The sequence below is a fragment of the Emys orbicularis genome, chromosome 14 (assembly GCF_028017835.1).
Source record: "Emys orbicularis isolate rEmyOrb1 chromosome 14, rEmyOrb1.hap1, whole genome shotgun sequence".
NCBI lineage: Eukaryota > Metazoa > Chordata > Testudines > Emydidae > Emys > Emys orbicularis.
Genome location: NC_088696.1, coordinates 20,498,739 through 20,515,075, shown reverse-complemented (window position 1 = coordinate 20,515,075; position 16,337 = coordinate 20,498,739). Strand labels below are relative to the sequence as shown.

At 44.2% G+C, this 16,337-nt stretch overlaps 1 protein-coding gene and 1 non-coding gene across 2 annotated transcripts in view; both read left to right on the top strand.

The window, feature by feature from the left end:
* Nucleotides 1-9,870, top strand: part of WDR88 (WD repeat domain 88) — a 34,317-nt gene extending 24,447 nt beyond the window's left edge. Inside the window, exons 7-11 of the mRNA XM_065416784.1 lie at nucleotides 2,207-2,391; nucleotides 4,633-4,715; nucleotides 8,177-8,245; nucleotides 8,695-8,787; nucleotides 9,733-9,870. Coding sequence (XP_065272856.1) covers nucleotides 2,207-2,391; nucleotides 4,633-4,715; nucleotides 8,177-8,245; nucleotides 8,695-8,787; nucleotides 9,733-9,870 — 568 coding nt within the window. The remainder of the gene's footprint in view (nucleotides 1-2,206; nucleotides 2,392-4,632; nucleotides 4,716-8,176; nucleotides 8,246-8,694; nucleotides 8,788-9,732) is intronic.
* Nucleotides 9,871-15,152: 5,282 nt separating this feature from the next.
* TRNAT-AGU (transfer RNA threonine (anticodon AGU)) lies at nucleotides 15,153-15,226 on the top strand. Its single transcript has one exon. It is a non-coding gene; the product is annotated as a tRNA-Thr (tRNA).
* The last annotated feature ends 1,111 nt before the right edge of the window (nucleotides 15,227-16,337 follow it).

The window sequence follows — 16,337 nt, the reverse complement described above, 5'->3', positions numbered from 1 at the left end:
GCTCCCCAGCTCAGCTTAGGCTCCTGCTTTCTCCTTAGCTCGGCCCCATGCTGTCTGACCCAGGCAATTCCAGTTCACCGGGGGGACGGACCCCCCTGGCCTCCTGACTCCCTGATTAGCCTGCCCGCCCTGTCAATCAAACCGACCTGCAGCATTGGCCTCTCCCCATTATTCCTGGGGACTGTCAGTTTCAGGGTCCTGATTTCCCATCGACCCTTCCCCTTTCTTTTGGTACTGGGAACTAGCCAACCAAAACACCCCCACTGAGTTTTAGTAAGGGGACAACAGTTCCCTTACACATGGAAAGGTTAAATAATATGCTATATACAAGCTTCTTGATGTGAATGATAGATGAGGTGCATCTGTCCATCTGTAAGCATTAACTAAAGCTAACCATCATAGTTTCTAGGTACTGAGACGTAGAATTTGATAGTGGAGAAAGCAAACAATAGCATGGGGAATGTGCTGTTGAACTGGAAGCTAGTTGCTGATGTCTCTCAGGACTAGCAACACTGGATAATAACATTAACAAATGTGAAGAAGATGAAACACCATTTAGCATGATACAGGTCTCTAAAAGGACTGCAAAATGGAACATACACATAGTACAGGATATATTTTTGGAGAAGGATAGGTCTTGATCTGAGTGTGGAATCAGAGTGAAATTATCCGGAGAGAAAACTCACAGCTGGTAATTCACTATCTAGAGTTGATGGCTTATGAATCTGAAACTCAGGTGGAACCAAAAGGTCAAATCTTGAGAGATTCAAACTGTCCCTTCATCATTGTGAGGTAAATAGATTGACTTCTGTGCACTGACTGGAGGCATTTCAAATGAGAACATAACACCTGAAATCCATTCTGATCATAGTGACTGTAAAGTTCCTATAGCACTATTCTTAATATTAGGGATTTCCCTGATATCCAGGCCACCTTTCTGTTATTGAGTGTGTTGCTGCATTTTATTGGTGTATGTGCATGTATCCTGATCCTGAGAGAAGCCCCCACAACTCCCACTGAAGTCAATAATACATGAAAATCCTTATATAAAGATAGAATGATATTGTCTGTGTAAGAAGGGAGTATGCAACAAATGAAGATATCAGATGAGCTACTGAAAAACATTAACAATGGCGTTAAACAAATTCAATGGTTCTGGTTTTAAATCATAAAAGCATTAATCATAAATTGTCTGTATAAAAAGTACTATTAAAGTTGCCCTTAAAAGGATTAGGAATTTACTTAGAATGGGAGACTCAGAGCTGGAACATTTTACTAATCCTTCTTTTAAATTGCAATGGATATAGCAGGGGTAGGCAACCTATGGCACACGTACCGAAGGCGGCACGCGAGCTGATTTTCAGTGGCACTCACACTGTCCGGGTCCTGGCCACCGGTCCGGGGAGCTCTGCATTTTAATTTAAGAAGCTTCATTTAAAATTAAACATTTTAAAAACCTTATTTACTTTACATACAACAATAGTTTATATATTATAGACTTAGAGAAAGAGACCTTCTAAAAACGTTAAAATGTATTACTGGCACGCGAAACCTTAAATTAGAGTGAACAAATGAAGACTCGGCACACCACTTCTGAAAGGTTGCTGACCCCTGGGATATAGCATTGTTTCCTGCAGAGATGCTTGTAATCCCTTCCCCATTGCGGATTGCAGGAATTGCTAAAGTCCTGTCAGGTTCTGGAACTTTGAGATTTCTTTCTTGAAGTGCACCCCCTGTTCTCAAAATTGGAGTTCATTGTAGAATTCAAATCACTATATAGTTTCATGACATATAGAGAGAGAGATGGATACTGTTTATTTGAAGGCATCCGTAGCTCACCCTTCAATGTTGGCTTTTAATTAAACAAGTGTGTAGTGTAGTAATCAGAGGATTTTTTGTTAACCGGTGGGTGACAAGAAGCAGGTGATAAGCTCTACTTAAAACTCAGTTAGTACTCGATCCTGTGAGATGTTAAACACTATGACCGCATCCAGGAAAGCACTTACTCACATGCTTAACCTTTGGCAAATGAGCAGTTCCAGTGACTTTTACAGAACTACTCAGATGATAAAAGCTAAGAATGTGCTTAAGTGCTTCACTAGATGGGGCCAGAGTGCTCAGACCTTGCAAGATCAAGCCCTTACAGCATTCTAATGGCTTTAAAAATCACAGTATCCTGGTGCAGTCATTTTCATTTGTATTTCAGGGCACACACCAATGTCATCTCAGACTGCTGCTTTACCATAGATGGTCATTACTTGTGCACTGCATCTTGGGACAAAACCTTAAAACTATGGGCTATAAAAACAGGGGAGTTTCGTTATCATGGACCTATTTGCTTGAACCAAGGTCATGAAGGTTCTGTTAGTTCCTGTGTTTTTAGCAAAGATGGTGAGTTATGTTAAATACCATTATACACATTTTGAAGTATATACATGTAGGACATTTCAGATAAGTCACAGGGGTCACATGCCAACCATATGACTGATTTATTTCTCAATTTCAAAATTAAATGTTTTTCATTCTGATTAAATGGCTACACACACAATGTAAGTAAATTGAAATTGATGGTTTGTATTCTGCTTTACTCAGACATCTGAAATGCTGCTTAATTGATATAATCATCAAAGATTTTCTGTAAAAAGATCATGATTGAGAGAATATAGTAGAAACAAACTACTGAGCCACCTCATGGACTGAATGCTTGCTATTATCCACCTGGTATTAGTTAATGGTTGTAAGGCACTTTGAAAATGTAAAGCACTATATACAGTATAAAGATATATATTATTATTGTTAAGCATATTGAATGAGAGAGAGGATGTCACTGTGTATCTTTAGTCAGTACCTCCAGGAGTAAAGTTTCTGCATGGTTCAATCAACATTTTCCAATAATGTGATATTTCAGAAAAACAGCTTTATGGTATTTTGTGAGATACAGTAGAAGAGCACTATTACTCCTCTGTATAAAATGGTTGATATTTTAATACTTTTGTAATAACTGTGTCCTGGACTAAATAATCTCTGAATCTTAGGTGTTAATTTGCCTGTGATATTGCTATTGCAGAGTTAAAGAAAACACCATCAACTTGTTATATTGAAATGGCATCTCGCTTCTTTGCTGTGCTTGGCTACTACAAATCTTTATGCCTTGATTGACTGTTTCTCTCAGAACTTCCCGTCTTTATACCCATAACAAACATGGCCTTTTAAAGTACTGACCCTCTTCACCATGTGATCCCATCTAAACCCAGTCTTCTCAGTTCGGTGACTTCAATCCTAAACTACACACTTTGGGGGGGGGGGAATTCTGGGAATGAAAACATCGAAGGTGGTAGCACCGAGTAGTTTGGCAGTAGCATTCATTATTGTGGTTCATTCTGTTCAAATGATAGGGAGATCATTACAAGAAAGTTTTCTTGACATTTTCCCACTATCTCTGCCCCATGTTAGAAGAATATGCTCTACTTTGGAGTCAAGGAAATAGATTTACCGCAGGAAAGGTTTTGGAGAAGCTTCTAGTGCAGGGGTGGGCAAACTTTTTGGCCCGAGGGCCACATCTGGGTGGCGAAATTGCTTGCAGGGCCATGAATGTAGGGCTGGGGCAGGGAGTTGGGGTGCGAGAGGGAGTGCAGTGTGCAGGAAGGGGCTCGGGGCAAGGAGTTGGGGCAGAGGAGGGGTGCGGGGTGTACAAGGGGGCTCAGGGAAGGGGGTTGGGGTGCACACTGTGGGAGGGGGCTCAGGGCAGTGGTGCAGGGAGGGGGGGGAGAGCTGGAGGGGGCTCAGGGCAGGGGGCTGGGCTGCAGGAGGAGTTCGGGGTGCGGGCTCCGGCCTGGTGACGCTTACCTGGAGTGGCTCTGGGGTGGCAGCTACGCACACCGGGGCCAGGGCCTGTCTGGCCTGGCCCTGCGCCGCTTCCGGCACCATGTCCCTGCGGCCCTGGGGAGGGGGGCCAGAGGGCTCCGCGTGCTGCCCTTGCATGTGGATACCTCCCCTGAATCTCCCATTGGCCGCGGTTCCCTGTTCCCAGCCAATGGGAGCTTCGGGAGAGATACCCACAGGCAAGGGCAGTGAGCGGAGCCCTCTGCCCCCCCTCCCCTAGGGGTTGCAGGGACGTGGTGCTAGCCGCTTCCTGGAGTGGCGCAGGGTCCGTGGCACCACGGGGGTGGCAATCCCACGGGCCACCATAGTTTGCCCACCTCTGTCCTAGTGAATGAAGTGTATTTTATCCACTGGTTCTCAACTGCAGCAAGTACTAAACTTACCAGTAAAAGAAAAGCTATAGTAATGAGTAAATGTAGTTGTTTTTCTAGCCAAAGCTTAGTAGTTTTAAAAATAACTTTTTGCTATTTTAACTTTTTTTAAATAAAATGTCTCATCAAATTTCATGTCATCAGCATTTTCTTTTACTTTGTAAGCTCTGTTGTATTTTTGATAACTGAATTTTATGCCTATGTTTATACTCATTAAAAAAAATCCAGGGACTTTCATTACCTTGCTAGAGCATAACTAATACCAGTGCATTATTTAAATTCTGTTAACAGTCTGACTCAAGTCTGGATGAGGCTTGTTCTGTTAGTCTGTATAAAAAAAACCCAGAGAAATAATATGGCATCTAATTTTGTATTTTAGCATCTCTTGTAGTGTCTGGAGCATATGACAAAACTATAGCTCTGTGGGATGCAGGAGCAGGATATAAAAAGCTAGCGTTAAAGGTACTAAATTCCTATTTGCTCACTAGTTTAGTGAGAAGCTATACAAATGTACAGCTAGTAATTTGTTAGTCTCTAAGGTGCCACAAGTACTCCTGTTCTTTTTATAAGTATTGTGTATCTCTTTACATTAACTGATGTGTGTGTCTTTTTCTCTCTCTTCCCCCCACCCTCACCCTCATAGACATAGACAAGAATCTGTCATGTACTGTATGTGACTTTAATTTCCTGGAGACAATATATTTTTATAATTACCGACTACTTTCTTTGTCAAGTGTGTTATTATTAACATACTACTAGATTTCTATCTTACTGCATCAGCTGTGTTAGTAACTGCATTGTGTAGAATAGCATATTTACCTTGGAAGATCATGACTTTCCCCCAGTAAGAGACTGGTCAGTGTGTGTATAAATTTAAAAATGCTATACCCCTTTGTATGTATGTATGTATCCATATAATATAATGGTCTACATTAAAAAAAATGTTAAGGTCACAAAGGAGATGCACTCAAAAGTCAGAAAATGCTAAAGTTAAGGTTGTCCATTCAACTTTAACTCTGCCCCCACGTTCATATGTATTATAATACATCTTTAGTTACAGGTACATGCTCAACCACCCTCTTATTCAGTGTTCGGGGTAGATGGTGCTTCGTAAATGAGGCAGCTCCCAGCTGTGTGATATTTACTTTATCCTCATCGCTCAGTGTTAGCCCTTGTTCCTCATTCACTACACACAGTACGACTGCCTCATACCTGAGGCAACAAGGTGGTACATCTGTGGAGGAAGCACATTATGGTACATGGGAGCTAGTTAGTTTAGGACTTTATGGTACAAATTTTCAAAGGCCCTCCAAAATGTACCATTAAAATTTGATTATTGACTTGAAATGATCAGATGTTAACTGTGGACATGATGGATTTTACCTTTTAAGAGTACAGCTCTTAATTTCATGCTCTGACATGATGTCCTTAATCCAGTTTTGGTGACATTAAGATTGGTCTGCTGCCATTTGCTGTACATTGACTGCCAAAGAAACAAACTCATTGCTTGTAGCAAGTGCAGAATATAGTAGCTGCACAGTTACCCTGAATCTCTCTGCCCTCCTACAGTATCTGTTGCTCTGGTCACTGCAGTTTGCTGGCTGGCTGGTGCAAGAACTGAGTGTAAGGTTTTATTTTGAATGGTTAGCTGTATCATTTTCAAAAGGCCTCAGAGATGGTGACTGAAACTTACAGGTGCCCTCCTTGTATTCGGGTTCCCATTTTAGAACTGTAAATGAGAAAAGATCAGTATTATAAATCTGAATAAAATTCTGAAGACAAAAAACATCAGTGAACTACCTTCATTGCTGAAAAAGACATTTAGCTAAAACATTTACCTTCAGAATTTTGTTTCTTCCGTCCTACTCTTTGTTCATCTCACTTGGAACTGACTCTTTGGTTTTAAAGAACTCACTCTGAACCCAGAATCTAAAATAAGAATTATCCTTGTTGCAAGTGACTGGGTGTGGAAGAGGGCTTGAGAGCACCGATTATCATCGCCACAAAGACTGCTTTTGATATGGAAGTTACTGTTATGATCTAGAGTATGATTCAATAAGTCAGTCACTTCCAATGTTATTTAGGTATCTGATATTAGTGTCCGATGTATGTAGGTTTTAAAACCTTTCAGTAGAACCTAGCAGTGAATTTAGAATATTAGTGGTGTTGACAGTAAGTCTATTTTTTTTTGTACCTCTGGCATACTTATAATCCCATCTTTTCAAATTTGTGTGTGCAAGATGTGCTTGTATTATTTACACATGCAGGTACTATGACTGTATGCACAATAATAGTAATGTTACATGCAATTTTGTAAAGTTCGGCCATAATATGCATAAAGTTGGGCCATAATATTCGTTTGATGGAGTTTGGGTAAAAATTCATTGAAGCTGGTGGGTGTGATAGCTGCCATTCATTCAGGATAAATCTAAGGAGTAGTTAAGTTCCTTTTTGGAGTAAGATACACCTCTACCCCGATATAACGCGACCCGATATAACACGAATTCGGATATAACGCAGTAAAGCAGTGCTCCGGGGGGGTGGGGATGCGCACTCCAGCGGATCAAAGCAAGTTGGATATAACGCGGTTTCACCTATAACGTGGTAAGATTTTTTGGCTCCCGAGGACAGCGTTATATCAGAGTAGAGGTGTAGTTGAAACAATAGGAGCACCACCCCAAAACACAGGTCAAATGCAAGGCTAGTCAGGAACTGAGCTATGTGGGAGGGGGGTATGGGGAGAAGGGTGGGTCTCTGGGTATTGTTTGATGTAGATGTGCACATCTGTGGGCAGAAGCAGGCAGAGAGAAGCAGCCCAAAAGCCAAGCAAACAGCAAGAGAAGCCCTGGAAATGTTGCTGGGAAAGAAAGCAAGGAGAGGAAGTTTATTGGGTAGAGTGCAAGCTGAAAAGAAGCTTTGAACTCTGAGCAAAGAAACTGCCTCCTGTTGTTTGATACCCACTGTGTTCAGGGAAACAAGGACTTTGTGAACATGCTTTGTAAATGAAAACGATTGCATCAAAGAAATACATGACTCTAAAATGGCAAATTTGCCCTATATCCTATTAAATACGTCTTTGCCTTTCTCCTTGTATGTTAGAAAATATTAATGTTTCTTTTTGATAAATGTTAATGCATACTTTTCATATGTGAAGTTTGTCTATCAAAATGAAAAACCTCCTTTTTTGAACTCAAGGAGTTTTCTCATTAATTCTATTAATTTTTAATAATTTCACTGTGTGGGTTACTTCTTCATTTTTGTTTTTAGCTTGATTCTCTTCTTGTGGTAGCAGACCTAATGGTGCTCTCACAAATCTCCATGCATGCTCAGTGATCAGTTGTGCAGCAGCAAGCAGGACCAACCCACCCAATGCAACTGCCTGCCTTCTGAATCATCCCCCTTCCCTTGAAGTGGGGAAAGGCTGGTGGCTGCCCTCAAAGCTCTCCCCCTTGCCATCTGACCCACATCTTCAAACTGCTCTACACTATGTGCACTAGAAAACAACTCTCTCCCTGTCTTCTTCCCTCCCTCTCTCTCTCTATATATTTAGCTAAATTATTTAAAAATGTAGAAAGGAAAACACACAAACAAACAGTCACACACACACACACAAGGAGGACGAACCAAAAATAACTACCACACTATCTGCCAGCACTGCATCAACCAGAACTACAATTCTAACTGAGATGCTGGTGTTACACAAATCCCGGATAGAGGATCAGGCCGTGTCAAGTATATGCAGACAAAGATTAACCTGATAGCAGCTGTTCTCCTGACCAGGGACGAGTGAGCATGCACAGAGATTTTGCTTACTGTAGGAAGGGCTGCCAGAATGGATTTGTGGTGAAGACAGCTATTTCCTTTATTATAAAAGTAATAAAGTTCTTACTGTTGGTCTACTGTTACAATTTGCTTTGCTCCAGGGCCATGGAGACTGGGTGATGGATGTTGCAATTAGCAACAACAAGAAATGGATCCTTTCTTCCTCAAAGGTAACAACTAACTTACAGATGTGGTATAGGAAGCTAATTTGGTAACAGATTTCACTATATATTTCAATATTTATTTTATAATTTTGTGTAACAGTTGACTCAGACAGTCTTTCATTTGTAGTTTTATGATTAGTTGAAAAGGAATTACAGAAAACATTAAGAAGAATTTTATATGTAGGTGTACATGTTTGATGTGACCCATAAACTCAGTTTCTAAGATTACTAAATATTTGTGGTAAGTAAAACAATTTTTTGTTTTCAAAGTAATGACAGTTTTAAAAATAATGCCCATCTCTTATCCAAGAAATTTTCCTGTCTTATAAGTAGAGTTATTTGTGCAACTGATGAGGCCTTTATCCATTGGACAAATACTGTACTGTAGCTTGCTGTGGTGTTTGACCAGTGATAACATGTAAATACATGTCCTAATTGTAGTTTCTGACTTTTAGGATGCTACTTTGAGATTATGGAACATTGAAAAGGCTGATCATGTTCCTGCGGCAATAGAAAGCAGAAAAACAAGAGGCTCAAAAATAGCTCAAGTAAGCATTATGTGGAGTTACGGCTGATGGGTCTGTCCTTTTAGTCTCCAAGTTACACCTCACTCTGTTCAAAATCAAAATATGAATGGCTGAAGAGACATTGTCAACAAGATTGCTGGGTTCAAAAATTGATTTACCTTATTTTTCTCTTTTGTTCGCAAAAAATTATGTAATTATTTATATGTGAGTTGGGGAGGGAGAAGAGGGAATTTCAAAACAAATGCATCAATGCTTTTCTTTCTTTTTTAAAAAAAGTATTTGGTAAGGATGCAGAAGTCCATGTACAGATGCCATTGTATTTTTAGAAACAATAGCAAACCAAATAAAACATTTTTAAAATAAAAAAATCCTTTGGCTTCCAAACCTGATGCTTAGTAATATGATTGGCTGCATTCAACACTGCTGGCCTCAGGCAGTGGTATTCATGCACTCATGGACATTTTTGGCTCCCCAGTAAACATAAAAAATATTGAGTTTACCAAAGAAGGAAGAGAAAAGGTATGAAATCACTACCAGATGTTAAGAGGAGGGGGGGGAAGAGAAATTTTGATGACAATTCAGTTTTAATTCCAATTAAACAATTTGTTCTAAACCATGTGAGATTGGGAAAGGGAAACAATCTTTATTTGTTTTGTAAAACTCATCACACCTCCAGTGCTGTATAAACTAATAATAATAAATTTGCTAAGGCAATATCACAAACTACAAAAATATACTAGTAAATGTAGGAAAGCTTCCTGCACAATGACTGAATGGGCCTGATTTTCAAGAGTATTGAGCACCCACTGCTCCATTTGAAGCTAATAAGAGCTGCAAGTGCTCAGCACCTCTGAAAATCAGGGCTGCATATTTATAGTTGAGCATCAGTGGTAAAATGATTCATGTCTGGCACATATGATTAACTAACATCATTTTTGTTGTTTTTTAATGTTATATTTACATCAGTGTGAAGAATGTGAAAAACCTTTCTCACTCCTACAGTGTGATGACTCTGAAGCGGTAACCAAGTGTGTATTCTGTCGACTGGCTTCTCCTTCGAGAAATATTTTGCCATTACCACCTATTGTAGCGCCTGATTTCTAAATTCTTCCCAACAGACTATCTGTGCAAATACATTTGAGTTTTTAAGCATATGCCTATACATAATTGTGTTTATCAGTATATTATATTGCATGTACATACAGAGGCAAGGACTTCCTCCATACTTCTGTGCCATACAGTGACATCTATGTTAAAAAAAAAAATCTGCTGATTCATTGTACACATGTGCAATATACATACTGAGTTTCACAGTGTAACAGATGACCGGATCAAGTCCTAAGATTTTAAATCTATTCATATTGTACAAGAAAATAAAATTACATCCATCCCGTTTAAGTGCGCACACTTAATAAAGGTTGTTGTAACAAAGAAAATATGTGACTATGTAACTTGCTGACAGTTGTCCTTAAATTGTGTAAAATAAAGCCACCTTTTTCTACTCTGGAGTGTGGAGTATACTGGAAATATGAAAAACATTTGCATCAATTGAAAATGCTAAAGGGTTTTGAAATTTGAATGTGGAGAGGGCATTTGGACCATGAAGTTTGTATTATCTTGCTTCCAACATCCCCTACAAAATGTTTCTAGGAACTTTCAATCACAGAAATACATTATTATTTGTGTTTGACATGACATATGGCAAACTAGTCCTGTATATTCAGGACCCAATCCTGCAAGATGCTGTGCACTCTCAACTCCAGCACTGCTCAAGATTGGTCCCTAAAAGTCTATACCTCTTCACTAGCTATGTGAGGATGTCAATTAATATGAGATTAGTGTTTCAAGATGTGGGGGCCTCATTCATCAAAAACATGTTTCAGCAGATTATATTATTTTAAAAGGGATTTATAAGGAGAAAAAATATATTGTACCAGTCTGGAATGTAGTTAAGCTATAAAATAAATCGAAATCTATTATGGGTCTTTCTTTCTTTTTTAAGCCATGTGAATTGTGTAGCCTTGGTAGCTACAGTTGCACTTGACTCCAAGATGAAAAAAAAAAAGATTTTTTAAGATATAGTATGTTTTATCCAGTTTTACTGCTTTGAATAAAGCATGAGGTCAAGTTGTAACATATCCCAAGACACTGTCCTCTTTATTAAATATTGTTGGTTTGCAGTAAAAAGTTGAAAAAAATGCAGTTTGTATGGTGCTGGAATTATTTTTGCAGAATACATAAAATGTGCCTGTCTTATTGTTGGAGTAATTACCCTTAAATATGAATAAGAATAATGAACTAATTTCTGCATGTTTGAAAATAATCTGTTTAATTAAATAATATTCTTATAATATTTGATTGGGATTGTCCTTTATTTGCTCTTCCTGTCCCATTTAGCTGAAAAATCAAACCTCTAAGATTTTCCATTGAGGGAGCAAAGCCAATTACTCTATAGAGGTTTTTTTTGTGCATAAATAGTGTGACATTCAGAGACAAATAGGTGGAAATTTTCTTTTGAAAGGGTCTTTTATTTCCCAAATTAAGAAAGACAAATCAAACTGATACTTTGCTGTAGCAAACGTAAGTCTTATTAAATCAGTTTGTATGTTAATGCTTATTTAACAGAATCAATTTGATAGATCAAGACAAAGAATAGAGAGAACAGGAAATTTGACAACTATATCATAGACTAGTGGTTCTCAACCAGGGTTCCGGAGCCCCCTGGGGGGGCCGCAAGCAGGTTTCAGGGGGTCTACCAAGCAGGGCCAAAATTAAACTTGCTAGGGCCCAGGGCAGAAAGCCGAAGTCCCACTGCATGGGGCTGAAGCCGAAACCTGAGAAATGTAGCTTCGCAGGGGCCCCTGTGCCATGGGGCCCCGGGCAATTACTCTGCTTGCTACCCCCTGATGCTGGCCGTGGCTTTTATATGCAGAAAAACAGTTGTAACACAGCTGGGCAGTGAACATAAGACCATAAGAACAGCCATACTGGGTCAGACCAAAGGTTCATCTAGCCCAGTATCCTGTCTTCCGACAGTGGCCAATGCCAGGTGCCCCACTGGAGTTTTTATAGCATGGCGGCGGGAGGAGGGGGAGCTTCAGAAAGAAAAAGGTTGAGAACCCCTGTCATAGACCATTCAAACCAGTTTAGTGCTTGGGAATATATAGGTTATTTTTGGCCTGATTAGATAGGGCAGGAGTGGCCAACCTGAGCCTGAGAAGGAGCCAGAATTTAACAATGTACATTGCAAAAGAGCCACAGTAATAAGTCAGCAGCCTCCCATCAGCTCCCCCGCCCACTCCCAGTGCCTCCCACCCAATGGCAGCCCCACTGATCAGCACCTCCCCCTCCCTCCCCGCACCTCGGTCATCTGTTTTTCGGTGTGCTTGAGGCTCGGAGGGGGGCGGAGCGAGGGCATGGCAAGCTCAGGGGAAGGGGCAGAGTGGGGGCAGGGCCTGTGGCAGAGCCAGGGGTTGAGCAGTGAGCACCCTCCAGCACATTGGAATGTTGGCGCCTGTAGCTCCAGCCCCGGAGTCGGTGCCTATACAAGGAGCCGTATATTAACTTCTGAAGAGCCGCACGTGGCTCCAGAGCCACAGGTTGGCCACCCCTGAGATAGGGCATTCAAGAGTTACATAACAAACTTGTTTGATGAATAAAGCCTCAAGAACTACCCAAAACTACCTACTCTGTCCCTCTTAAGCTACTAGCACCATCTGCACTGCTGCCTGACTTCCTATGTTTTTGCATTTCTCTGCAGGTAATTATGTCTGCTCTTATGGGTCTGCTATAGGAGAAGAAAAGGCATACTGACAGCCATGATTTGGTTCTAAGTATGGCCCATGGATTCCTGGTAAATTGGCAAAGTGATCCCTGGCTTTACTGTTGAGGAAACCGTAATTATACCCCAATTTTGTAATCAGATCCATAAGGGGAGGACCTTTACACCCCCCCAGATCTGATTGCAGGAGTGGAGCCACAGATTCATTAGCTGTTATTTCTATTTTTAAAGTAATCCGTTTGCTTGGCATAGCACAAAACAGAGTGTTTGCCCCCAAGAAGCTAACAGTGTAAAGTCTTAGCTCTCTGAGAGAGGAATTCCCACTGATGTCTGTGGACATTCTGCATGTGGAGGGCTTATCAGACTTAGATCTAAATTAGAAAAAAATCATTTAAATTATATAAATTTGTGTATGTAATGTGTGATCTTTTCAGTCATTAGGACAGTGTGTGTACACAAAAATCACAATATACATATACCCACAAATACATAATCGGTGGTATTATGACTTACTACAAATGTCTAAAACAAAATTAAATGAAAATGTTAAGGTCCTGATTCTCTACAGAGATCTGCTAGCATGGACTCTGTGCCATTGGGACTCCGTATGAATGTGTGCCTGGGAAGTTTTGGAACTTAAGCATGTATAATTTTACATGCCTAAATAAGTTTGCCCTGGCAATTTTAACATGTATTGTGCCAATGCTATAGTGTAGGCACGTGCACACACTCTCGTGCATCTCAGTGAGTTGCATGTATGGGCAGGTCTACACTACAGCGGGGATTGACGCTCTGAGATCGATCCACCTGCGGTCGATTTAGCGGGTCTAGTAAAGTCCCTCCAAATCGACTGCAGATCACTCTCCAGTCGACCTCTGTACTCTACACCCGATGAGAAGAATAAGGTAAGTTGACGGGAGAGACCCCTCGCGATGTAGACCCTGCGGTAACTTGAGCTAAGGTACGTCGACTGGAGTTGCGTAGCATAGGTCGACTTACTGCAGTAGTGTAGACATAGCCTATGTCTGCCACTTGCCAACCTGCTATTCTGACTGTGGCGCCATAGCTATGCTACCATATCCGCGTAGCATAGATAGGGTTGCCAACTTTCTAATTGCAAAAAAAGGAAAACTTTTGCCCCGCCCCTTCTCCAAGGCCCCATTCCCGCTCACTCCATCCCCCCTCCCTCTGTCGCTTGCTCTCCCCCACCCTCACTCACTCACTCATTTTCACTGGTCTGGGGCCCGAGAGGTTTGGGGTGCGGGACAGGGTGGGGCTCCAGGAGGGAGTTGGGGTGTGGGCTCTAGGAGGGAGTTTGGGTGTGAGGGGGTTCAGGGCTGGGGCAGGGGGTTGGGGTGCAGGAGGGGGTGAGGGGTTAGAGCTCTGGGTGGCGCTTACCTCAGATGGCTGCCGGGAAGTAGCTGGCATGTCCCTCCGGCTCCTAGGTGTGGGGTGAGGCCATGGGGGCTCTGCGCACTGCCCCAATCCCGAGTGCTGCCCCTACACCTAGGAGCCAGAGGGACATGCCAGTACTACACTGGCTGCTTCCCAGGAGCTGCACAGAACCGGGTAGGGAGCCTGCCAGTCCTGTGCCAACTGGACTTTTATCGGTGCTGACCAGAGCTGCCAGAGTCCCCTTTCCGACCGGATGTTCTGGTCGAAAACCGGACACCTGGCAACCCTAAGCATAGATGCAGTCTACAGCGACAAAAGGGCTTTTTCTGTCACTGTTGGAACACCAGTTCTCCAAGAGACAGTGTCGGTCAATGGAAGCATTCTTCCATCAACTTTGCTGCATCTATGCTGGGGTTTAGGTTGGCATAGCTATGGGCTCAGCATACCTCCCACCATTTCAAGTGGCTAAAGTGGTACGCAGTGCCACGAAGGCTTGGCCAGTCTGCCCCAAGCCAGAGATGGAGTGCTGGCGGCCAGCCCAAATTTGATTGGTGGTGAGACTTAGCACATGGGGTCGCAACACCACTCAAATTTGGTCCGGGTGCCGCTCCGGAGATGGGGGGCAGCCGGACCAAGCCTGACTGGCACTGTGACATGTTGCAAGCTGGCACGTGGGGAAGGCCAAGGCAACTGCCCCCTTTGTCTCCTCTCCTCCCCGGGGGGCCCCGAAGGTGGGAAATGTTCTGTTTCAGCCAGGCCAGTGGCTTGAAGGTGCAGTTCAAAGCCGGACAGCCACATGAAACCCTGGCAGGCTACGGTGCTCGGGCCTTGGATTTTCCACCCCCATGAGTGCCCTAGCTAGGGTGACCTACATTTTAAGTGTACGCCAGCCCTGGGTGGCAAGGGCAAGGTGGATCCCTCCCCCCGCTCTGTGAGGGTTGGAGTGGGCGCCTCTGCCTGCGTGGCAGGCTCGGGGAGGGTCTGAGAGCAGTGTGAGCTCCCACCCCCGGCTCTGTTCGGGGTTGCCGCTGAGGCATGGGAGTGAGCGCAGTATTATGCAGCGGGCTCGCAGCACCGCTAGGGTACTAGGGGGTGTCGCTTGCACCCCAGCCCCACGCGGCGCTTGCAGCCACCTCCTTTTGTGCGAGGAGAGCAGCCGCCTGGCTGCCGAGCCATGGATGGGACCGCCGAGCCACACAAAGGAGCAGCCGGCGCCGTGGCTTAGTTGGTTAAAGCGCCTGTCTAGTAAACAGGAGATCCTGGGTTCGAATCCCAGCGGTGCCTGCGCGGGCCGGGTCCGCGTTTTGCCGCGGGTTATTTTTATCTCCGCTCCCTCCCAGGGCAGGGGCCGCGCTGCCTGGTCCGGCAGGGCCGCCGCCGCCAGTGGTTCAGCTGACAGCAGGAGAAGCCGGGTCTCCCCATTCCCTTCCGGAGCCAGTGAATGCCCTGCCCGCAGCCATGATCCCGAGCCCTCCCCGGCCCCTGCGCCGCTTCCCAGAGTCCCTACAGTACTTGGCCCCCGCTGGCTGTGCTGCGCCCGCGTAGTGCCTCCCCCCTCCCCGCAATGCCTGCCCCCTCCCTGCCCCAGTGTGCTGTGCCCTGTAGTGCCTCCCCCCTCCCCGCTGTACTGAGCCCCGCGTAGTGCCTCCCCCCTCCCTGTCCCAGTCTGCTGTGCTGTGCCCTGTAGTGCCTCCCTCTCCCCGCTGTACTGCGCCCCGCGTAGTGCCTCCCCCCTCCCTGCCCCAGTCTGCTGTGCTGTGCCCTGTAGTGCCTCCCCCCTCCCCGCTGTACTGCGCCCCGCGTAGTGCCTCCCCCCTCCCTGTCCCAGTCTGCTGTGCTGTGCCCTGTAGTGCCTCCCCGCTGTACTGCGCCCCGCGTAGTGCCGCCTGCGCGGCCCGCGTAGTGCCTCCCCCCTCCCTGCCCCAGTGTGCTGTGCTGCGCGGCCCGCGTAGTGCCTCCCCCCTCCCTGCCCCAGTGTGCTGTGCCACGTAGTGCCTCCCCCCACCCCGCTGTTCTGCGTCCCGCAGTGCCTGCCCCCTTCCTGCCTCCCCCGCCTGCTGCGTCCTGCGTAGTGCCTTCCCCCTCCCTGCCCCAGTGTGCTGTGCCGCGTAGTGCCTTCCCCCTCCCCACTGTGCTGCTCCTGCCAGTGCAAGGATATTTTGCGCTCTAGGCGAAACTTCCACCTTGCGCCCCCCCCCTCCCATCCCCCCAGAGCATTGCTTATTCTAAACTTTCAAAAATGAATACTGCATAATGTGGCATTGTTCATTATAATTAATACACGTTTGGCTTGAAAATTTATTAATTTCATTATTTAGTCTACATATTTAATGAAAATAAATGCCCTTGGGTCTCCTGCAGGTGGCTAGAGTCCCTCCTGCCCCCCGGAACTGGA